Source organism: Pseudophryne corroboree, chromosome 10, assembly GCF_028390025.1.
Source record: "Pseudophryne corroboree isolate aPseCor3 chromosome 10, aPseCor3.hap2, whole genome shotgun sequence".
Classification (NCBI taxonomy): Eukaryota; Metazoa; Chordata; class Amphibia; order Anura; family Myobatrachidae; genus Pseudophryne; species Pseudophryne corroboree.
Window position 1 is genome coordinate 349,881,911 of NC_086453.1, and position 24,564 is coordinate 349,906,474.

At 44.6% G+C, this 24,564-nt stretch overlaps 1 protein-coding gene across 3 annotated transcripts in view; it reads right to left on the bottom strand.

Annotated features, from left to right (window-relative positions):
• Nucleotides 1–24,564, bottom strand: part of LOC134965622 (CMP-N-acetylneuraminate-beta-galactosamide-alpha-2,3-sialyltransferase 4-like) — a 75,603-nt gene that overhangs the window by 45,270 nt on the left and 5,769 nt on the right. For all 3 annotated transcript variants that reach the window (XM_063941965.1, XM_063941964.1, XM_063941966.1), the window contains exons 2-5: nucleotides 20,268–20,322; nucleotides 9,183–9,273; nucleotides 8,175–8,216; nucleotides 4,742–4,813 (exon numbers count right to left, since the gene is read on the bottom strand). In XM_063941965.1, the coding sequence (XP_063798035.1) occupies nucleotides 4,742–4,813; nucleotides 8,175–8,216; nucleotides 9,183–9,273; nucleotides 20,268–20,310 (248 nt within the window). In that variant the 5' untranslated portion in view covers nucleotides 20,311–20,322. The remainder of the gene's footprint in view (nucleotides 1–4,741; nucleotides 4,814–8,174; nucleotides 8,217–9,182; nucleotides 9,274–20,267; nucleotides 20,323–24,564) is intronic.

Below are 24,564 nucleotides of genomic sequence, written 5' to 3' on the forward strand. Positions count from 1 at the left end.
CTGACTTTGCTCTGGGTGTCAACCCTGCCCACTTCTCACATTGGGCGCTAACAGGTCTGTTCAGGGTCGGTCAGATGGTGTCATCGACTGGAGTCAAACAGTTCTCAGATCTGAGGGCAAAGTGGGACATCCCCCAACAGGACTTTTGGAAGTTCTTACAAATAAGACACTTTTTGAGAACTGGCACTAGACTCCGGAACGCCGCTAGAGTACTGACCCTCTTTGAGAAACTCTGTGTTGCTATCCTTGACCCAACCCACACTATTTCCACACTTTACAGGATTGTTTGCCATTCCCAACCTACCGACACTCCATCCTTTGCTGTGGCATGGGAGAGAGACCTGGGCATCTCCCTGTCGCCTAGAGACTGGGAAAAAAAATTCTTAAAAACCCACACGAGCTCTATTTGTGTCCAGATTAGAGAGACTCAATATAAAGTTGTGACAAGGTGGTACAGACACCCCTTTCTTCTTCATGCTATGTATCCCTCCTCATCGGCCCTTTGTTAGCGTTGCTCCTCCACATCTGGCACCCTTCTACATATTTGGTGGACATGTCCACTGATCCAACCCTTCTGGCAGGAGGTTATACGCATCTCTCAGGCCATCCTTGAGACTCAAACCCCGCATGACCCAGCATTCTGGCTCATCAATCACTCCGATATTCCAATGTCCCAACACAAACATTCCCTATTGCAACATTTAAGCAACGCAGCACGTGCTGTAATCCCGTCCATGTGGAGGTCCCACCTCCCTCCTACGAGTCGGGCATGGTTCACTAAACTAGATTTTATGAGAATGGAGGATCTGTTCCTCTCATCGATCGGTAAATCTCGAGAATTTGATTCCACCTGGTCCCCTTGGCTGAAATACAAGACTTCCCAGGCCTACTTAGCCACTCCCTTGGATAATAACTACAATTCTTGTTTCTCTGTCTCCCATAACTTGCTAAGTGGTATCTCCCACTTATCTTACCCCCCTTAATTTTTCTCTCTTTTTCTTACTTCCTACTTCTCTTTACTTCTACCCTTACTGCCTTCCGGCGCTCCTATTCTGTTCCCCTATTAGTTTTTCAGTTTTCTATATATGAGAACATCTTTAACCACTGCTCTGTAACACAGTTCTCTTACAGACATGGCTAGATTTCCCTGCGATATTTCTTCGGAGTAGGCCCTGCTCCTCGGCTGTTAAACTCCATCTGCCTGTATACTTGACATATATTACCTCTGACGCTTACACTCGCCGCTGCAGGGTTGCTACCTCTTCTTTTGATATCTATATAATTTGATTAGTGTTTATTAGTTTTATTTGTGTTGGTGTTTTTGTATTTGTAACTGTATAGGCGTTTTCTCTTTTTGTTAATGTCTTTTAAAACCCTTAATAAAAACTGATTGTATATTCTTATTTTTTTTTTTTTTTTTTATATAAACAGAAAGTTCAGCACTCACCAAAGCAAGCTCACATACATACATATATACATTGTATATATATATATATATATATATATATATATATATATATATATATATATATATATATATATATACACACACACACACACACACACACACACACATATATACATACATACACCTCTATCTATATTATTTTTTTATTATTTTTTTTGCGCCAATTTTAAACAGGCTATCCAATGGTTTTTTTCATCTGAAAATATTTTTTGTTTACAAAATGTTTATTGAAAGGATTTTGATAAATAATGTCAAAGGGGAGGGAAGACAACAAGAATGGTAGGAGGGGAAAGGGAAATACGACATTTCACTCAATAAAGATATTATTAATAGAGAAATTCCTAGGTTGGAGAGCAATACACAAATCATTAGTCAGGAACCAAAGTCAAAAACCAAAAGTTCAAATGGGGGTGGGGGAGGCACTATGATAAGTCAGCCAGAGGGACCAGGTATCCAGTAAGGAGCTGGCTTCATTATCTATGATACTGGCTAACAATTCTATATGATAGATATCCCAAATTGCAGTAATTATAGCAGATTGAGATTTCTAATGTAGAGCAATTTTGCACTTCAACGCATTTATAATGTGCCAAATAAGCTTTTGAATGGGTCCGACAATTCCTGGAATAGGACGAGGTAACAGGAAAAAGGACGGAGATGTTGGTACGCCAACACCCGTGATTTGAGAGATAAGCCTACGGATAGCCATCCATATGGCAGCAAGTCTAGGACATATCCAAAATATATGAAGCAAGGTGCCTTCCTGTCCACAACCCCTCCAGCATAAATCTGAAGTGGAGGAGCAGATACTTTTCAGACCATACAGAATACCAGCGGATACCGAGTTGGACTGGCCCACAGGGAAACAGGGGAAACCACTGGTAGGCCCCACTACCTGTGGGCCCTCCTCTAGGGATTAGGTTCCAGTCTCTATCCTAGTGCACATGAATTATGCATTATACATATGTTACATTATACTTCATAAGAACATGGTTTATTATATATTTAAAGCAAGAGATTAAGTCTGCCTGCACCGCAAGGAATAATTTTGAATAATGGCAATATACCAACAGTTTCAGATAATCATAGGCATCATATGGTTAGAATTGTATATACGTTGGTGGTGCACCCCAGAGGTATTAATATAGTTGCAAAAAAAAGAGAGAGTTGTCCCTACAAAGAAATAGGGAACAAAAGAAAAAAGCCTCTTTGTGGGGGCACGCTTTCAAAATGTTATATATTGTTTAAAAATACATTTTAAATTCGATAAATATAAAAAATTATGTGTATAGAAAAAAGGGGAAAAAAATGTACCTATTGGTGCAACCCTATTGAGAAAAAACAATCATGATTCTGTGGTGAATACAATATTATATACTCCTCCAATATAACAATGTATCTAAAATTGGACAGTTGTAGCAGCCTCTGTATCCAGTGATATGTCTGAGAGTAGAGATAGAAATCCCTGTACTCTTGACACAGGATGCAATTTAATAGATTAATTGCCTTAAGCAATACTTATGGAGGGAAATTAATTAATTAAATACTAGGAGAAAATTATAGACAATTAGAATAGTTGTTAAGTAGGCAAAGGCATGGTACTTGTTAACCAGATCATTAGCTAAATCACCGCAATAAATTCAGATGATATAAACATGACAGAGGTATCTTAATTAATATCTTTGTTAATCTTAATTAGAGATAAAATAGTAATAATCAGTGTTGATAGCCACACAAGAAAACGACCTGTGTATGTAAATAGTCTGGCGCGTGCATAGAATACAATACAATTGCTTAATGATCTAAGGATAAATACCCAATTATTTCAACAAGTACCTGATAAGCAAGCTCAGCAGCAGTAATGGAGATTGATTTATATATTTGCAAATTTCTATCAATAAGCTAGCATTAATAAGGAGAGACAGTGACAGTACCCATGCCGTTCGTCCGCTAACTTCTGCTGCCTTCCCATATGTGAAAATCGCCACAGTGAATGGGAGGTGAGAGAGTCAGCGGCCGGAACGGGTATGAAAAAAGAAAGTGGCGTTACTTGCTGTTGTCGGGAACAGGGAGGGGTGACCCTGGTAACAATTTGTCATTGCAGGGAAAACCCACTCCCGTCCCGCAATAAGTGCGCGCCGAAATACCTATAGAAGTGGTGTATAGTCCCTCCTGATGTGCTGGGTTGCTGCTGTAGGTTTGACACATGTCCCCGATTGCCTACGAGTCCGGGCCCGTATGCGCTTCACGGGAAACCCGGAGAGGACGTCAAAGTGACGTCAGTATGAGACTGAAGCTGGACGTACGTTTCACCCTAGCCGGGCTTGTTCACCATGGATACAAACTGTCCAATTTTAGATACATTTTTATATTGGAGGAGTATATAATATTGTATTCACCACAGAATCACGATTGTTTTTTCTCAATAGGGTTGTACCAATAGGTACATTTTTTCCCTTTTTCTATACACATAATTTTATATTTATCGAATTAAAATGTATTTTTAAACAATATATAAAATTTTGAAAGCGTGCCCCCACAAAGAGGCTTTTTTCTTTTGTTCCCTATTTCTTTGTAGGGACAACTCTTATTATATATTTACCAAGGGGCACAGAACAGGTGCTCTGTAATGGTTAGCCAAACCTCTGTGGTGGCTGGCCACACCCTTAAGCATGGGCCCCTACAACAGCATTCCCCCCAGTGGGTCCTGCATTCCCCAGTGCGACACTGAGTGGATATACATTTTAAGGGTATTTTCTCTATGTCTAATAGATGTGGCCGAGGAGACTAAATTGTTACGAATTAATTCCCAAGTTTCCTGATCGAAATTGTTCACCTAAGTCCTGTTCCCATGAAAGCTCGTGGGTAGTCAGAGGTGGTAGGTTATGTGAAAGCAAAAGGCGGTAAATTGTAGACAAGAGGCCTTTCACAGAGGAGCAAAGAAAGTATAGGGATTCAAGAGTGGATCTAGTCAAGGAACCACCCGTGGAAATAGAGGAGTAGAAACTAAGTAGTTGTAAATATTGAAAAAAAACATTGTGAGGGAATCTGATATCTAGCTTGTAGATCTGCAAAAAAGGAGTGTAATAGAGCAATATTATTAATAAATAGAAGACCTACACCCATCCAGTGTCTAAAAGTATGCTTATCCCGACACTCAGGGAAGGGCAAGTTTTTCCCAAGGGGATGAAGCCGGTGGAGGTGAGGTGGGGGAGAAGGACTTTGTAAGCCTGTCCCATAATGACAGAGAAAGCGCAGTGGTAGGGCACTTACCTGACCAAAGGAAGCGTGACAAATGTCTCTGTAAGTTTAGAATGGCTGTCAACGGGATCATCACCGGGAGACCTTGAAAGAGATACAATAACCGCAGGAGAATATTCATCTCTAGAACATTCGTGATATAAATTGACTCGACTAGCTATGAAGATCTTCTGTAATTATGTGAAACAACCCAGGTTAGTTAGCTGCATAGAGTTGTGAGTAGTGTCTGGTCACATATATACCTAGGTACTTCAAACAAGATTTTTTTCTAGTCAAATTTAAAATTACGTGCATCTCTAAGGAAAGTTGGGAGATTCAGGTCTAATACTTCCGCTTTGGAAGCATTGATTTTAAAATTAGAGATCGAACCGAATTCATGTATGGTTTTGAACATGTTTGGTAGTGAGAGGAGATGATTAGAAAGGGTTAGTAGAATATCACCCGCACAAAGCAAAATCTTATATTCCGAGGGGCCAATATGTATTGCAGTTATATCACGGCAGTTACGGATCTTAGAGGCTAGAGGGTCTACCATGAAGGTGAAAATCAAAGGCGACAAAAGGGCATCCCCGTCTCGTGCCATTTTTTATAGAAAAAGGTTGGGATATAATGCCATTCACTAAAACACAGGCTGATGGGGAGTTGTAAAGGGAAAGTGCAAAGTGCGATCCATATAAAGCCATGGAACCCTGTCCAATGCCTTTTCGGTGTCCACCCCCATCACCAGAGAGGAAGCATCAGTGGAACCAGCAAAATATATGGCATCTATAGTCTATCTAATATTATCAAATGCTTGCCTACCGGGGATGAATCCCCGGGTGGACCAGGGAGGAGGCTACCCCGGAAAACCTGATGGACAGAATTTTAGCAAATAATTTAAGACCAGAATTCAAGAGCAAAATAGGGCGGTAGTTTCCACAGATCGTGGGACCATGGCCAGGTTCAGGGATAACAACCATCTCTGCTCTGGAGGTGGTGTTGTCAAAAGGCGTTCCCAATAGGATAGCAATAAATAACTTGTTTTAAACAGGGATCAATGTGGGTAATTCAGACCTGATCGCTAGGGTGCATTTTTTTGCAGCCAGACAATCAGGTAGTCACCGCCTACAGGGGGAGGGGAGAAGAAGTGTGTGGGTGTGCGCTCGCATTTGTAGCGGAGCTGCACAAAACATCAGTTTGTGCATCTCTGCTCAGCCCAGGATTTACTCTGGCGCTTTGATGGATTGCTTTTGACCGGGGCCAGAGCCAACGTCTGACACCCTCCCTCCAAACGCCTGAGCCCGCCTTTCTCCAGACACTCCTTTAAAACGGTCAGTTGCCACCAACAAATGGCCTCTTCCTGTCAATCACCTTGCGATCTCTTTTTTTCGCACCATCCCGTCGCTAGGCACCGATGTCCGGTGCAGTCGTCTGACGCGCCGGCGCATTGCGGTGCATGTGCAGTTGATATCTGATCACTCGCTGTGCGAAAACGCACAGCAATGATCAGGTTTGAATTACCCCCAATATTTGGCTAAATTTATTATAATACATGGCCAACAGGCCATCAGGACCAGGGGCTGATGAATTCTTTAAGGATTTGATGATTATCTCAATCTCCTCTGGCATTCTTGCTTTATCGAGTATCTGTTGCTGTAAATCGGAAAGGACTGGGAACAAGAGGATGCCTTGGCAAAGAAAATCTGATAAAGTTGACCTTTCAGCGCTAAATGTTTACGATAAGTAGCACATTTAAGAGCATGTTGGTGTTGTAACGTCAGAACCTCAATCTGTTTCCCCTCCGTTCTGTTCAGAGCAAAGAATTCCTCCAAGGCTTTGTCAGTCTGCGTCACGTGATCTTTATTCAAAAAGTAGCACCGTGTTCAGTCTCCAGTGAAACACAGGAGGAGGTTAGTGAAGGGAATTGACATAAACACAGCCAAATGATCAGACCAGGCTTGGACTGGCCCACAGGGGTACAGGGGAAACCACCGGTGGGCCCCACTGCCTGGGGGGCCCACCTTCTGCTCTAAGGGTCAGGTTCTAGACTGTGCACTTGAATTATACATTATACATATGTTACCTTATACTGTACTATGCTGTATTTTCTACAGTGCATTGCTGTTATTAATCTGGTACATTATCATGCATGCAGCAGCTGAATTACTGTATATATTTATGAAGGGGCCCAGATGTTGCACTCTCTAATGGTTAGTCAAACCAATGAGGTGGTAGGCCACACCCCCTCAGAAGACTGGCCACACCCCTAACATGGGCCCCTACCACTGCATTCCACTGGTGGGCCCTACATGCCCCAGTCCGACACTGGATCAGGCCATACTACTGGAGTGACCCAGGCCCTAGTTAAATCACATACTGTACTAGAATCTACTAAGAAGAAGTCAATTCTTAAATGGAGATCATGGGATGCAGTATAATGAGTATATGTGCGTTCACATGGGTATAGAACCCTCCATGCATCGTAAAAGCCAAAATTTGTGATCAACTGCGTCGCTTAGATTCTCTAAACGTAGATGGTCTTGGTTTACGGGATTGGATGTGGTTCCAAGGGACGTCTGGGACAGGGTTGAAGTCACCTCCTGTGATAGTGTGACCTCACGCTAGTTTTTCAAGTCGAGGAAAAAAAATCTCTGTGAAAGGCACCTTGCTCCATAGTTGGAGAATATACAGAGGCTATGGTCAGGTGAGACTGAGCTAGTTGAAGAGTCAAGGGGGGTGATTCAAATGTTCGAAAAGTCAGTTGGGAGTCTGTTTTTTTCTATCTAATAGACAGGGAAAAAAAAGACACCCAACCAACTTTTCAAACATTTGAATCTCCCCCTATATATTGAAGTGACCCTTAGGATTGGAGTAGGAGCTTTTAGCTGAGCAGGTGAGTGAGCAGCTCAATAAAATAGCCGTACCCATATGTATTTTAGGGGCAGTCAAGGAGAACGTTTGTGAATATGTTCGGGAAGATATGGGGGGGGGGGGGGTGTTTTTCCTGTAAAAGGACTAGATCAATCTTCTGTTTCTTAAAAAAAAAAATTGTAGGGCCACAGTTTCTGAGGAGAATGTAAGCCATTTCCATTTACATTTAAAGTAAAGTCATGGTGGCTCCCAGTAAAAGCCAAGATGTAGGCATCTCAACAAACCTAAGCAGTGTGTAATGCTATAAAGAAAGACTAAAGATGGGGGGAAGGGAGCGCAAAAAAAAAAAGGAGCCGGTGGGTGGCAGGAAGGCCACCGTGTTAATCGTAGTCTCAAAGTCCCAAAGACTCGACAAGCAATGTTATAACTGACCCATAGCCGTGGAAGAGAGATTCAGAGTGTTGCATGGGAGGGGGGGAAGGTGTCGTGGGGGGGTGTTTGTGGGTGGGTGTTTTAGGGACCGCCAGGGTACTACAAGCAGGCCAGTCAATCATTAGTAACAATTAGAGAAGCAAATACGTTGTAGGTAACTAACCTGGGAGGCGGTGTGATCTTTTTAAGGTCATCAAATTTGTTCCTACAAAGAAATGTGTTATTACAACCAAATGCAAGGATTACAAATAAACTTGTGATACCCGTGCAAGAAACCGCAGCGTTTCCACTTCAGACCATGTGATGCAAATCACCACATTTTCACCTTCACCGTATTGGGTGTTAATATACATACAACCTCACACCTATGACAAATAAAACCAGGATCAGCGGGCAATAAGGAGCACCCTTGTATGAAAGAGTTTAAAAAGCTAGGGGTAAATTTACTGATGATGTTGCTCATAGCAACCAGATTCTACTTAACATGTATCTAGCTGCTTCTAGAAGACAATAGAAAGAATCTAATTGCTATGAGCAACATCACTAGTTCTAAAAAAACAAACAAAAAAAACTCCCACCTTCGTAAATTGACCCCACTGTCTTTGTAAACTGGGTTGAGTGGGAGTTTCCCTTTGCCGTTTTTTGCAACCTGTCCTTGGAGTCCCAACTATCCTTAGCAGTCCAAGGATTCAAGGATGGAATTTCAAAACAAAGCAGATTTGCATACTACATTTTGGGGTGGGTTTTTTTGGGGGGAGGGGGGGGTGCAATGACATGCAAAATTGTTGGATAAACATCTAATTGACAAAGAAAATTCAGGGACCTCTCTGTGTTTGCATTAGGTTATACTTATACATTATTAAGTATGGAAAATTTCATCCAGAATGTTGGGGGGGAACTTGGGAGAACAGATGAGCCTTCTATATCCCGCCTACTTCATCAGGGACGTGGCCAATCCTGGGACTTGATAACCTGGCTTGTTCTCCCACCCGCCGTTACACAGTGACCTGACTTGCAGCGTTGCTGTGTACCCCAGGACATTACACTTGAACCTTCCCTCCGGGAGCAGAAGTAGACAATCATGCTATTACAGTGCTATGGAGTATGGCTGGTGCTCAATAGTTAGTTAATATTTATAAACCGCAGACAAACGGTCAAATTAACTACTTACCTTGATACGTAATGTTCTTCCCTTATATATAGCAGATATATTGTTCCAAAGCATAGATTCATTGTGATAAATATTGACAAGACCTTCCATTCTGCAATGAGAAATGCATCCTCTCAATATATCTCAAGAGACAGGTAAATAATTTGCGTACCATTGATCGTAGGACGAAGAGAGACAATGATCCGAGGAGTCTCATTTACTAATACTGCTAAACAGACCAGTTCGCGGTTACCAGTCTACTGCTACACAATGTAAACCAATGGTGGGTTACTGGTTACGGTGGAGTCTTACAATAAAACAGGCTGCTGAATGTAAAGGTTTCGTTAAGTGTCCCCAACTTTTTCTCCATTTATATATTTATAATCTAATTTATATTTTGTTGTTTGCAGGACAGTAAATGAATATACCATCTGTTATTGTGTTCTGTCTTTGGTAAAAAAAAAAAAGAAAATTGTACAACACATCCTTGGTGTTCCATTCTTCTTTGTCCCATCCTCTTCCCTTCTACATATATATCTTATAGGAAGAATACTGTGAATGGGAGGTAACACAGGGGGGAGGTACAGTGGCAAACGCAGGATTTGCATATGGGGGGGGGGGGGGTTCCAGAACTGGGTGGTTCCAAGCACGGGGGTGGGGACTGAGGTGACCCAGTATATGCTGGGTCCGTAAAACTAGTGTGTCTGTGTGTGATAGTGATTGATTATATATATATATATATATATATATATATATATATATATATATATATATATATATATATATATATAGAGAGAGATATATATATATATATATATATATATATACACACACACACACACACACACACACACACACACACACACCTATGTATATATTTATTTTCATATACACATAGCATATTATATATATATATATATATATATATATATATATATATCTCCGATATAAAGGGGCACCCACCAGAGATTTGCATTTAAAAAAAGCATTGAATTATAATGCATACTTATCAGAATAAGGTTTCAAATAGGTAATTCAATTGTACTTTTGAATTAAACAAAGTCCTCGTGACGAAACGCGTTGGGGTGGTAATTGGACACTTGATGTAATCACATCGCTGCTGACTTGATCCTGTGAGGTCCCGAGTAGGGATCGGTTGATGAGCTGTGACCGGCGGCCGCTCCACTGGTGCTATCCGGAGGTGCCGTGTGTGGGATTTAACATCGTGCTGCTTGTCTCTTTCTGAGATGTATGTATACGTATACTTCTTTTAATTAAATGCTTACAACTGTATACTGACATCCGCGCTCCTCATTTGTTCTTTTACATGTATCTGTAATAAGCCTGTGGTACGGCTTTCCTTGGAGGAAGCAGCGGGGACACAAAGGGTTTGATCAAGATCATACAAATACTGGACTGTCTCAAATATATTGGACTGGTTGGAGTATCGCGCAATTATTCCCACACACCCACACACACACACACACACACACACACACACACACACACATATACAGTACACGTATATATACGCATGTATATATATCACATGTGTGTGTGTTTATATGTATGCATGTATGTATGTATGTATGTATATACAAACAAACATGTGTATATATATATGTATGCACAAATTGCACATGGATATATATGTACTATAATTAAAATAAAGTAAACTTTTATTAAGCACGTACAAGTGCCACCAGGAAGAAAGCAGGCTGCAGAGGACGCTAGACAGCCATTAATAATACTCATGCAGCAAAAAAAATAAAATTTTTTTTTTTTTTTTGGTGGAGGGGTTTTCTGGGTGCTCAGAAACCCCGCCTGGGTGCGCCACTGGGGTAGCACACAAGGAATGGAAATTACCTAGAAAGACAATAGCAGTCTGTTTGACTACGGATTGCAGTGGCTCTATCATAGAATGTGCAGAAAGTCCTCCTGAATAAAGATATATCTTAATGTCCTCCAATAACAGAAATGAAGCCTGACATGACAGAAAGCTGGTCTGGTAGAATTCTCCCAGTGAGTTCCACTTATGTGTTTCAATCGGTGCGCACTGAATGGGTTCTGTGAAAATGACGTGTCCAAGCAACAGATCCTCCTGACTAAGTGGACAATATATTCCGTTGGTGTTTTCTATAAGGTGCAGTGAGCAGATCTGCGTCTGAGATGAACTCAACTGGGCGCGTTTCGTTTGTGGTACTAGGAGCTTTCTTAACACTCACTGGGAGAATTGTAACTGGAATGATATGGGACTTCATTTTTATTTTGTATGACGTTTTCCCTCCAACTTTGGCATTCTATAATCAGTATATGAAGGACCTTTATTTATGCCCATCCTCCTGTGGGCTAACACATGCAAACTGTGGAGTGATCACTTCCAATAAATTCCTTATGTATTTTTCCTTCCAGCATGCCACATCTAATGAAGATATACTAGATCTGGAAACAATTATACAATCTTTTATATCATTAATCCGTGTTTTATTAGGTGAATGATCCAGCGATCATAGAATTGTATATGATTAAATCATTTTATTATGTTTTCTAAGGAGTCTTATTTGATTTTTATAATTATATATTAAACATTTATCATTTCAATACAAAGCCTCCATGTATTTAATGACAAGAATCAGATACCAGCTCTGTGAAACTTATTGGTGTTGATCCTCTTTTTTCCAGAGATTTAGCAAATACCCACAACCTTTTTCTGTTCTGGGCTCATTAAGTGCAATTTCCACCTTACTCCACTCTGTATGACCCGTTATAGTTTGCTTTTGTATGGCTAATCAATTTATCTCTGCCAGGTGTACTCATTGAATAATCTAGAACACAGGTTCTCAAACTCGGTCCTCAGGACCCCACACGGTGCATGTTTTACAGGTCTCCACACAGAATGACAAGTGAAATAATTAGCTCCACCTGTGGACCTTATAAAATGTGTTGGTGAGTAATTAATACACCTGTGCACCTGCTGGGTTACCTGCAAAACATGCACTGTGTGGGGTCCTGAGGACAGAGTTTGAGAACCCCTGATCTAGAATATAGCTTGCTGTACACAAATGTTAGATCTCAGTTAGTTAAAAACGTCCTTCAAATAATATATTAACAAATGTAGAAACAAAGTATACATTTGCAGCACACGTTATGGTCTGATACAAATACTGAATTTGAACCCCATGCCCTATTTTAACACAATGCTAAATTATCCACAGTGATTGATGCTTACAAACTTACAAAGCCTACATAGTACAACATCTATTATAGAATGTTGCCGCACACTGGGTATTTTTCTAAGAAGGTGTTTGCTCTTACGATTCAGAGCTTACGCTATGCTACTACTTAGTTAAATGCACAGAGCAGGATTTGCCAGACAATACCACACGTCTACATCTGTCATATAATGACAAAACGAAGAGCAAGAAGTGCTGAAACGAAATCAGACCATTTTAAATCACAACAAAGAGCAAATATTAGGACAAAAATTTACACTAACAAAAAATAGTGTATAGATACAAGTCACGCCTTATAATGTACAGATGGAGCCATGCTCATCTTGGCGTCTCTGCTGCACCACGGTGCACCAAGGCTTATTAACATAAGCCCTTCATCTTATTGTTCTCAGCTGCAATACAATAAGAGAGAACAATACAGCAGGGGATTAAGGGGGTGATTCAGAGTAGATCGTAGCTGTGCTAAGTTTAGCACAGCTACGATAGTTAACTCAGACGCATGTCAGTGCCGCCCCCCCCCCCCCACACACACAAATACAAAAGCATCACACAGAGGCGATGCCTTTGTATTTGAGGAGTAACTCCCGGCCAGCGCAGCTCCTGCAGCTGGCCGGGAGTTGCTTGTCGCTCCTGCTGCCCACAGCAGCTGCGTGGCGCAGCGGCCCGCCCCAATGGTCCGGCCACGCCTGCATTGGCCGGACCGCTCCCCCTAAAAGGCGGCTTCACGCCGCCGTTCAGCCCCCTCCCGCCTAGCGACCGCCTCTGTCTCAGAGGTGATCGCTAGGTAATGAAAATTGCCATGCGCCGGTGCATGCGCAGTTCCGACCCGATCGCTGCGACAAACTGCAGTGAGCGATCGGGTCAGAATGACCCCCTAAGTCATTACAGCAGGGGATTAAGTCCGACTGCCCAGTCTCAGTTAGTCCTATTAAAGGCCAAGATGAAGAGGGCTCCATCTGTATGAATGATATAAAATTTATCATCTTACCGTACATGGAACTATCTCCTATATAATAGCCCTGTGATTCTGTGCCTGGGTATCTAACACTGGGCGTGGCTAGGAGCGCTCATTGGGTTAGTGGCAGGTCAATCACACCCAGTCCACAGCTGATTGGGTGAGAAACGCCCTCCCACACAGGTTACATCCAATGGGAGGCTCTGCCCTTTGCCTGCTTTGTTTTCACAGAGCAGGAATAGCAATGGGACTGATGGAGCTGCAGCTCCAGGTCCACACCCCAAAATAGGCCCCACTGCATCTGCAGCAACACACCCTCCAACAATTTACACATAAACATTGATGCAAATTCGAAAAGAGGGCGTGGCCACGGGTACAGCGGCGTGGCCACGCCCCCTTTCCTATACTTTCAATAGAAGCTTAGGGAGTCAAAAATCGTTACAGACCATAAAAAAAAAAAAAAGGGACTGTACCTGCCAAAAAGGTACAGCTGGAGAGTATGCCACTGCATCTGCAGCAAGTCTCTGCGCTGTAGATAGGGGAAAAAACATCCTTTTACTGCAGCGTCCTATGGGGGTCATTCTAAGTTGATCGCAAGCTGCATTCATTCGCTGTGCAGCGATCAGGCAAAAACTCGGCACTTCTGCGCATGCAGCGCAATGCGCACGTGCGGCGTACTATTACAACGAATTATGTCATTTTACACAGGGTCTAGCGATGCTTTTCAGTCGCACAGGCAGCCGCAGAGGGATTGACAGGAAGAGGGCGTTTCTGGGTGTCAACTGACCATTTTCAGGGAGAGTTCGGAAAAACGCAGGCGTGGCTGGGCCAACGTAAGGCGTGTTCATGACGTCAAATCAGGAACTGAATGGTCTGAAGTGATCGCAAGCGCAGAGTAGATCTGAAGCTACTCTGAAACTGCACAAAATTTTTTTGTACCCGCTCTCCCATTCCTTCGTTTGCACTTCTGCTAAGCTAAAATACACTACCAGTGGGCGGTGGCATAGCGTTTGCACGGCTGCTAAAAATTGCTAGCGAATGATCAACTCGGAATGACCACCAATGTCTTGCTGCCAGTCCACCTGCCCCCTCCAGCATCAACAATCCCCACTCCCTAGCCGCGCCGCAGGTGGAACAAAAGCTGCTGCGGCCACCGGCATAGATGTGTATGAAAGCGGCGCAGCGGAAGGCTTTCATAGGCCTCCCTGCGCCGCATACTCTGAGCCCCGAAGCCTGCTCTGCGTGTGATGTCACAGACGTGCCTCCCCACCACAGCCGCACCCAGATCCCCAGAGGCCCTGACTCCGCAACACAGCACCTGGCCTGCCGGCCTGGAAGCCCTTAGATGGTTAATGTTGCGGATAGAGAGGGTAATGTATGGACGCTGAATCAATGCAAAAGGTGACAGTGCTGTGCAGTGCAGTGGGTGTGCAGTCAGGGCCGTTGTTAGAGTGTTCGGTACCCCCCTGAAAACTATAAATTTGCACCCTCGCATACTTTACAATCGCACAGCGCACATAATGACCCCTGTAGTAGAGACGCTTACATACGCAACGCCCCCTGTACCAGTGACGCTTACATACGCAACGCCCCCTGTAGCAGTGACGCTTACATACGCAACGCCCCCTGTACCAGTGACGCTTACATACGCAACGCCCCCTGTAGCAGTGACGCTTACATACGCAACGCCCCCTGTAGCAGTGACGCTTACATACGCAACGCCCCCTGTAGCAGTGACGCTTACATACGCAGTGACGCTTACATACGCAACGCCCCCTGTAGCAGTGACGCTTACATACGCAACGCCCCCTGTAGCAGTGACGCTTACATACGTAACGCCCCCTGTAGCAGTGCTGCTTACACACATTATGCAGCAGTCACACATACATACTGTACATACATTACACACATACACAGTCACACATATATCCAGTATACACACACACACACACACACACACACACACACTCTCTTTCCAGACACTTATCTAATGAAGTCTGGCTGGCCGCAGAGCCGGCCCTAGGTATAGGCAAACAAGGCAATTGTCTAGGGCATCTGGTATGCCTAGGGGCACAAGCAGCTTCTGCTGATTAAAATGATATGCGGCATGCCTATAGTCTGTGTGTAGCATTTCTTATGCAGATACAGCCACACATAGTATATAGGCATGCCGCATATCATTTTAATCAGGAGAAGCTGTTTGTGCATCCTAGCCACATAGCAATGCAAATAAGATGCATTTTCATTAAAAACAGGCACCTGACATTAGCAGAGCTACCAGTTGATTCGCGCCAGGCATCTCCTGCTGCATGGTGTAAGATTTATGTATCGAGGCAGAGGTCACAGTGTTAGCGGCCGTGTGAGTGCTGTGTGTGTGAGTGGGTTGGTTGTGCAATAGTGTTCAGCATGTGTGTAAGGGTCATTATGCGTTTAATGTGTATAATGTATTAATAATGTGCAGCAAATGTGTATAGAAAGGGCACTACTGTGTGGTCTAATGTGAATAAAGAGCAATATGTTATGGTGTAATGTGAATAAGGAGCAACATGGTGTGGTGTAATGATAATAAAGAGCAATATGGTATGGTGTAATGTGAATAAGGAGCAATTCAGTATGATGTTATGTGAATGAGGGGCACTACTGTTGTGGAGTAACGTATATAAGTTTAAGTGGTACAACTTCGTGATGTAATGTGAATAAGGGATACTATCGCATGATAAATTGTGAACAAAGTTGCAGTACTGTGTGGCAAAATTTGAATTGTGGGTACTATTGTGTTGCCATGCCCTTTCCCAGCAAGAACACATACTTTTTTGGGCTGTGCGCTGAATATGCACACTGTTCTTATTTAAATTACAGGGGGTAGGAAAACCAAAATAAGGACTGGTATAGGTGAGGGGTGATGGTGCTGGGAAAGGGGTGCAGGGTTAGAGGAGGAACTAGTGTTGGTGCTAGGGGGCACCAGCCAAAATCTTGCCTAGGGCATCATATTGGGTAGGGCCGGCTCTGGCTGGCCGAAGCTGTAGCAGCTCATCCTCCTGCTGCAGCATGGTCCCGTGTAGCTCTGCCACTTACTCCCATCTAGCTCTGCCCACTTTGGCTCCCTCCCATCCACTGAATGTCACAGAGGGGAGGAGAGGGGGGAGAGGAGGTTTTGTGCTGACGGCACCGAGGGGGAGAAAAGGTTTTGTGCTTCCGGCGCCGCTGCATGTGTGACAGCAGCCAGCAGCAGCAGGGATAGCAGCAGAAGCTCAGCACAGGGATGCAGAGCAGGGAGAACGTCTCTCCTTCCTGGTGCCTCCCTGCACTGCATCCCTTTGCTGAGCGGCTAGCCCTGCCCCTGTGTGCAGTGTCAACAGGACACTGCACAGCACTCTCACCTTTTACATTGATTCAGCCAGTCATCACACAGTTCTGCCAGCCAGTCACTATTGTTAGCGCCAGTGTCCCAACGCGCCGCATTATAGGGAAGTAGACACACTACATAAACTACAGCTCCCAGCAGCCCTTAGCGCAGAAGCATTCCGGCCCTTAGGGCTGCTGGGAGCTGTAGTTTATTGCGTACATCTTCCCTGTAATGTGGCGCATTGGGACACCGGCGCGAACAATAGTGACTGCCTGCTGTGCGAGTCTCCGGGAGAGCCACTGCCAAAGGGAGGACAGCAGCTTAGGTGCTGACAGGAGGAGAAGCAAGATAAGCATTACCCGCCCCTCCCACACTCACAGTACCTCCGGGCCCCATCCGCGGCACCCCTACACCCCCCCTCCAGCACCCGCAATAGCTCCGGACCCCCTCCCCCACCCGCAGTGACCCCGCACCTCCCGCCGCACCCGCCCCTCCCCCACCCGGGGCAACCCCGCAACTGCTCCTCCCCCACCCGCAGCGGCTCCGGACCACCACCCGCGCACCCTCCCCCACCTGCGGCACCACCGCAACCGCCCCTCCCGTGGCACCCCAGGATCCCATCCGCCTCTTCCCCGCACCCCCTACTCCCCCAACCAAAGCACCTACTAGGTGATTCACCAGGCCCTGCGTGCGCTGTTCACGCCGTTGCAAGGGGCTTCCACCCCTTAACCATTGCACGCCTTTTGTCCGTGCAATATTCAACCACTCACACAATTATGATTGGATGTAATACTCCTTATAATAAAAATATTGTACGCCACAAGGGTGTGCAAGGGTTAAGGGGGCATAGCGCCTTACGACGGTGTGAGGAGCGCCCGTAGGGCGCGATGAATCAACTAGTATATAAATCAATGCCATTTGATAGTGGTACATAATGCTAAATACGTTTGCTGTATAACCGACAGCTATAGTCAAAATAGGATAACTGAATAATCCTCAATAGATTTTAGGATGAAAAGTTTTTGCCAAAGGCTTCCAATCACCGACGCGTTTCTTCATATAGGAGATTTCATCAGATGGCTTAAATGTGTTATATATATTTCTAGCAGTACTTAAGCGTTATTATCATGTGATACTTTGTAGAGACGCTAATGGCCTGTAATTAGTATTAAAGTGCAAAAAAACCCAACAATATTCCTTAAGGGGTTCAGTATGATTTTCCGATGGATGGGATGCCGGCCGTCAGAATACCGACAGCGGCATCCCGGCCATCAGAATCCCAACAGCCCCCCTAAAGTACCCTAACCCTCCTCTGCCCCATACCCTAACCCTCCCTTGTGGGTGCCTAAACCTAACCCTCCCGGGAGTGTATAACCCCAACCCTTCCGGGTGGTGCCTAACCCTCCCTTCCCCGCTGCCTAGCCCTAACCCTAACCAACCGGTCCATAACCCTAACCTTACTGGCCCTGCCCCCTAACCCCCCCTTCTCCGGCCTAAACCTAACCTCCCTCCTCCCGAGGCTGGACACCAGTGCGTCCCGCTGTCAGGATGATTGGGATGCCGGCTGTCAGTATTGTGACACCGGTATCCCATACGGCATTGGTATATAGATGCCGGTATTGTGTCCTATATATAACATCAGAAACATCCGCAATATGTCATTGCAATATGATTGGCCAGGGCCAATGTATCAATGAGCGCCCGCAAGGGCACATGTACCGATGCAGGGTCCAGTCACCTGCCAAATCGGCTGGCTACACATTGTTTTGATGTGTAGACGGCTTAAGGGTGTAGGGTTATAAGTGTGCCTGGTGTCACAGTGGTAAGTATTGTTGTCTCCTAGCACTGGGGGCTTGGATTCCATTCTGATCGGGGTCTTATATGCATGGATTATGTAGGTTATCCATACTGGAGCTAAATAAAGGCTAGTAATACTGATAAACTTTATTAAAAAAAAAAAAAAAAAAGTACTGAGCGGATCATACCTGTTACATCTCTGCCATTTATGGTCTTGGCCTGCAGTACCTCTGTGCTGCCAGAGGTGCTGCTGTTGTGTGTCTTGCCTGCAGTACCTCTGTGGTGCCAGAGGTGGTACTGTTGTGTGTCTGGCCTGCAGTACCTCTGTGCTGCCAGAGGTGGTGCTGTCAGAGAGCAGTAGTTGTATGGTCTGCATCCCCGCAGCTGCTAATTAGCTGGAACTCTCCATACTGCTCTGCTATGTGCAGAACATTATTTGTTTAAGGGCCTGTCTGTGTAGGCTTACTGATTGGCCTTTGTGGGTTTTATAAGGGTTGGCACAGACGCCGGGATCCCATCCGCCAGCGTAAGAGCGCAGCGAAGCCCCTTGCGGGCTCGCTGCGCTTGCCTCGACGCGCTCGCCACAGGTTCTATTCCCACTCTATAGGTATCGTGGACGCCCACGAGTGGGAATAGCCCTGGGCCCCCTGCCGGCATTCTGGCGGTTGGGATCGCGGCATCGGTATGCTGACTGCCGGTCACCTGACTACATCCCTTCACTGCAGGGCCAGTTATAGTAGTGCCTTATACCCTGCCCTGCTGGAATCCTGAATACCTTGTCCAGCCGTGTCCTGAAAGCCCAGTTCTGCCGGGAGCCTGTATACTTTGTTATTACTTTGCATTAAGTCTGATTGATATATGGGAGGCGGTCATGTGATCACTATGCCGACGCCGGAATCTCAAGCGATCACGACACCATGGAGTGGGAATACAGTACTACAGTGTCTGTGACCCTTGCTACCATTCCTTTTCCCAGGTGAAGTAACCTGTTTAGTGTTTACTTTGGAAAGACTATATTCTTGTCCTGCAAGTCACCTGTCAGACATTGAAGAATGTTATGGTTACACCTGCCTTCGTCATTGACAGGTGAATTGCGAGACAAGACTATACGCTGGGGTAAAACGGAATATATTACAAGAATGTTATAAAGCTGTATTCTGAGAAGTTCCAACAGAGGCATACAGTGTAACAGGTAATCTGGAAGATGCAGTAAAGTAAAATGCAGTTTAGGTATAATCCTTTGCAGGACAGAATGCTTAAGCAGATTAAACTTCACATGCAGGCATTACGTTGTAGAATAAGTAGCAGTCTTTGCAAATTAAACAGGTAACTTCACCTGAAATCTAATTGCAGTGTAAAAATAAAGTGGTCTAACATTTGTGGACTACATGCAGAAGCAGCCAGTATATACCCTGCACAGAAACAATATAAATGTATTTCCTCCCCTTTGCATGGCAACATGGTTTGTTTCAGACACAAACTTGCGTGCTTTGTCTGCCTTACTTCCATATCCGAATCAGGCCCAAAGAGCCACGTTAAACCCTACGGAGAGTTCATGCCGGTTAATGTGTGCGTCTAATTGACTAGCTAAAACCTCGGCCTGGCCGCACTGACCTATGGACACGGGTTGTTGCAGACAATTTAATTCGGGCCTAAGTAGGAGTTTGCTGGTTTAGTTGATGCAAATTGTTTATTTATTGATCCTTTTTTTTTTTTAAATAAAATTGATTAGAATATATAGAATATTAGTTCTCACAGCCTTTTCCCGTACTTACTTTCCCGTGCTCTTCTCATGGTGGACCTGGCAATGTGCTTCATATGAGGGATGGTCTAAAATAGAAAACAATGAGAGTGAATGAGCAGCAGATGGTTTGCAGACATGGCTAGTGTCCCCATTTGGCTTTTTGGGACCTACTTATCAAGTACTACAGTTTCTGAAGTGTCAGCTCCATTTATCAAAGTGATCTCCTACTGATTCCTCCCCTTGCAGGACGTACACTCTTCCACGCCTTAACAACAACAACAAGTGTCTGAGAGCCCCAGACAGGACCTGTGTGGGAGAAGCCCCAGACAGGACCTGTGTGGGAGAAGCCCCAGACAGGACCTGTGTGGGAGAAGCCCCAGACAGGACCTGTGTGGGAGAAGCCCCAGACAGGACCTGTGTGGGAGAAGGACCTGTGTGGGAGAGCCCCAGACAGGACCTGTGTGGGAGAGCCCCAGACAGGACCTGTGTGGGAGAGCCCCAGACAGGACCTGTGTGGGAGAGCCCCAGACAGGACCTGTGTGGGAGAAGCCCCAGACAGGACCTGTGTGGGAGAAGCCCCAGACAGGACCTGTGTGGGAGAAGCCCCAGACAGGACCTGTGTGGGAGAGCCCCAACAAGAAATGCTAGGCAATACGGCTATTTTGCGTTAAATGATAAACCGTCCTCGCAGTGAGGTGGCTGAGAAAGAGCTTAGAGTCCTCCTCAATACATAATACAGTAGGAAACTTGTTACGTTCTCACATTGAGCTTTTGACAATCAGCATTATCCCACAGAACCACGGCCCGATTCACACTTGTATGCTATGCCCATGTTGAACGATTATCGGCAATTTGCGCTTATGTCTAAGCCATGCTGCGCACGCATCAAAGCACCTTAGCGATGTCGCTCGCAGTGAGGATTCCTTCACAAAGCGATTGACAGGGAACGCTTAGGGGTGGTAACGGGGAGCGGTTACAAAAAAACGCAGGCATGATGCATCCGTTTCAAGGGCGTGTCCCAGACTACAGCTGCGATCCTGTACACAGGAAACATGGCCCCAGATCCTGTGGCCATTCTGCGCGAACATAAGGTTAGACAGGGAGTCAAATATGGAAGCATCTGCGGCCAGTCAGAGAATTTGTACCCAGATGCTGATATTTATGGGACTGCCGGTGGGCGCCTCAAACCTTTTCCAGGCGGCGGCTGCATTAGCATATGGCACCGTAGCAGTGTACGGGATCACTGATGCAAATGCATTAGCATCCGTCTCTGAAGCAGGACCATTGTCATGTTGACCTATTGACTGTCGACCTAAAGACTGTTAGTGATGCAAGACTTTTGGCCGCCGCTGTAGTTGAAGGCAGAGAGATAGAGCGGTGTACCAACAGAAATATACCACAGACTGGATACAAATAGGCATAAGAATGATATGAGTGCCAGCAGTGATGCAGCACAATTCCAGTAACAATCCAAAGTGGGCAAACTAAGGTCCAATCTGAGTGCACACGGCATGCAAAAGCAAGGCCAGTAACAGACCAGATTAATTAGAATGGAGCAATCAGTGGTGCAAGTAGAAATATTTTCTTAGTGGTACGGAGTGCCGAAAAATGGGCGTGGTTATGCGTTGTGAGGGGGCGTGGCCACATGACACTGGCGGCGTGGCCACACGACAGCCCCTTTTTTGGGGGGGAATCTAGAGGCAAGGGTAAAAATATATAGTGATACCTCCAGTATAATAGAAATATATAGTAATGCCCCCAATTTCAGTGGCAAACGCAGGATTTCTAGAGGGGGGATTTCCAAATGCAGTCCACACTCTCCCACTCTGCGGAACATTGGAGCAAGTGCGGGAGTCTGGGTGAGAGGTAGAAGAACCTAGTAACGATCTTGGACATTAATGTAAACATTGGTCTTTTTATACACTGGATACCGTATGGAATACAGTTTTATTATTTATAAATTGTCTCTAGTACAGCCTGTATCAAACATATTTAAATAATTTAAACAAGTGGTCAGGAAAAGGTTAAACATACCATAATAAATAATGCAAACATAATAGATCCAGGACTTCACTTTCTAAGAACACATTCTCCCACCTCATGGTAAGGCTCCTGTCTCTACTTACTGACAGCTACTCTCTGGTCCAGAGCACTGATTGAGGGCTCAGATCCACACATACAGCATTTTTTTTAGAAGAAGCTGATACCACTGGGCATGTGCGGCAGCTCTGCTCTGTCCCTTACACTGCATGTTGTGGCGGCAGCTCAAGTAACCATATTATATACCATTGCTATTGTTGTTATAATTTGAACCACTTGCCAAGAGGAGGAAGGGGGGGGGGGGGTTCCGTGCAACCGGAAGCCCCCCGCTGCCAAATTCTTATGGGTACTCTGTCCCCGAGCGCACCCGCATACTTGCACCGCTGGGAGCAAAGCATTCTATACTGCAGAATGAGACTATGCAATACATGTCAGTCACCAGGTGGGGCTCTGATAGGTGTAGTCATTACTTCTCGCTATGTTTCAGCTTGTAAAATGTTTGACATTGGAATTTTGACATAAATATTAGCGAATGTCTACAGCCATGACCACAGGTACTCTAACAATTTCATATTGCACTAGGTGTTGCAAAGCTGCATTTTTTTTTTCTTCTGGTTGTGCCACCAATATGTACCCATAGAACATTGCTCCTAGAGCATCATATACAGCAAGAACATGGGTTCAAATAAGGTAATGGATCTGAAAATACAGAGTCCATACACTCCATCATCAAAATAAAAAACTCATCCTGGTCAATTCTTTTTATCCAGAGTTACAGAATATCTAAATGAAGGTAAAAGTGTGTACTACAAAAAACACAAAGTGTGTGTGTGTGTGTGTGTGTGTGTGTGTGTGTGTGTGTGTGTGTGTGTGTGTGTGAGGCTATGGGGGCAGTGTGTGTGTGTGTGTGTGTGTGTGTGTATATTATATATATATATATATATATATATATATATATATATATATATATATATATATATATATATATATATATATATATATATATATATATTAGTATTGGCCAGAATAAACACAGTCCATCTCTTATGTACAGATTTGAGTAGTTTTCAGAGAGCCATAGTTCCGAGCAATCAGTAGGGGAAAAACGTGACCCAACGGAACTCCACATAGAAGGGATAAGGCCAAGAGCTTAATCTGAAGGGGGACCGGAAGAGTGACAGGGGGGGGGGGGGGGGGGGGGGGGGGAATCTAGGCTGGTGAAGACTAGTTCTTAGAACATTATTAGTATTGACTGGTCGTTGTGACTATACGATGGAGAGTTAAGTAGACTACACAGGCGTCACATCTATACGTGACGCAGATACAGTACTGTGAAACAGAGTAGCAAATTACACAGGAGTTCCATAAAGGTTGATGTAATGGTTGAGGCAGACGAAATAATGTGTGCGCCATCACTGGTAAAAGCCAGGGTCGAAGTGCCGACACGGGTTGCCGCTTTCACATAAAAAAGCGGACTTTGTTTTCTGTGTGAAAGGGGTATTAGAAAGGGAACAAGAGCCGTGCCTAAAACGGACATAACCGTAAATGACATCACCATGGAAAGAAGAAGTTCCAATTTACCCACTCTCCCAGTATTTTCCTCCAATAAGGTTCAAGGGGTGTGGATCATAGGGTCACCTGTAACTACAGTAGGTCAACAGTCATTAGGTCGACCACTATTGGTCAACACCTGAACAAGGTCGACATGAGGTTTGTTTGTTTTTTAAAGAAATTGGGGTCGTTTTCTTCATAAAGTGACTGGGAACCCCAATTAGCGTCCCCTCACATGGCTTGCGCTTCAGGCAAGGTTACTATTCCCAATCGTAGTCCACGTGGATCGAAAAGAAAAAGTTCAACAATTGTAAAAAAAAAAAAAAAAAAAAAAAAACACACAACAACAACACTATGAAAAACGCATGTCGACCTTTTTCCATGTCGCCCTATAGACCGTGTCAACCAATAGTGGTCGGCCTAATGAGTGCCGACCTAAGTGCAGTCGATCTACAGACCGGATCCCAGTTCAAGTCCCCTCTGGAGTCATCCGGAGAGTGCGTTATACCCCAGGCATGTTACAAGTGCGGCTGGAATATGCCTAGTCATAAAGAGGTTACAGACTGACTTCTAAAGTCCTAGAGAAAAAGTCACTCCTACCAGCCCACCATTTTTCTGAAGCTTGGGACAGACCCTGTACACTGTGGTATACATATAATCTGGGAGAAAGCGTGTCAAGTTACTTCTGCTTGCTCCTCTAGTCTAGAGGTTCTTGAAACTCAGTATAAGCTTTTGAC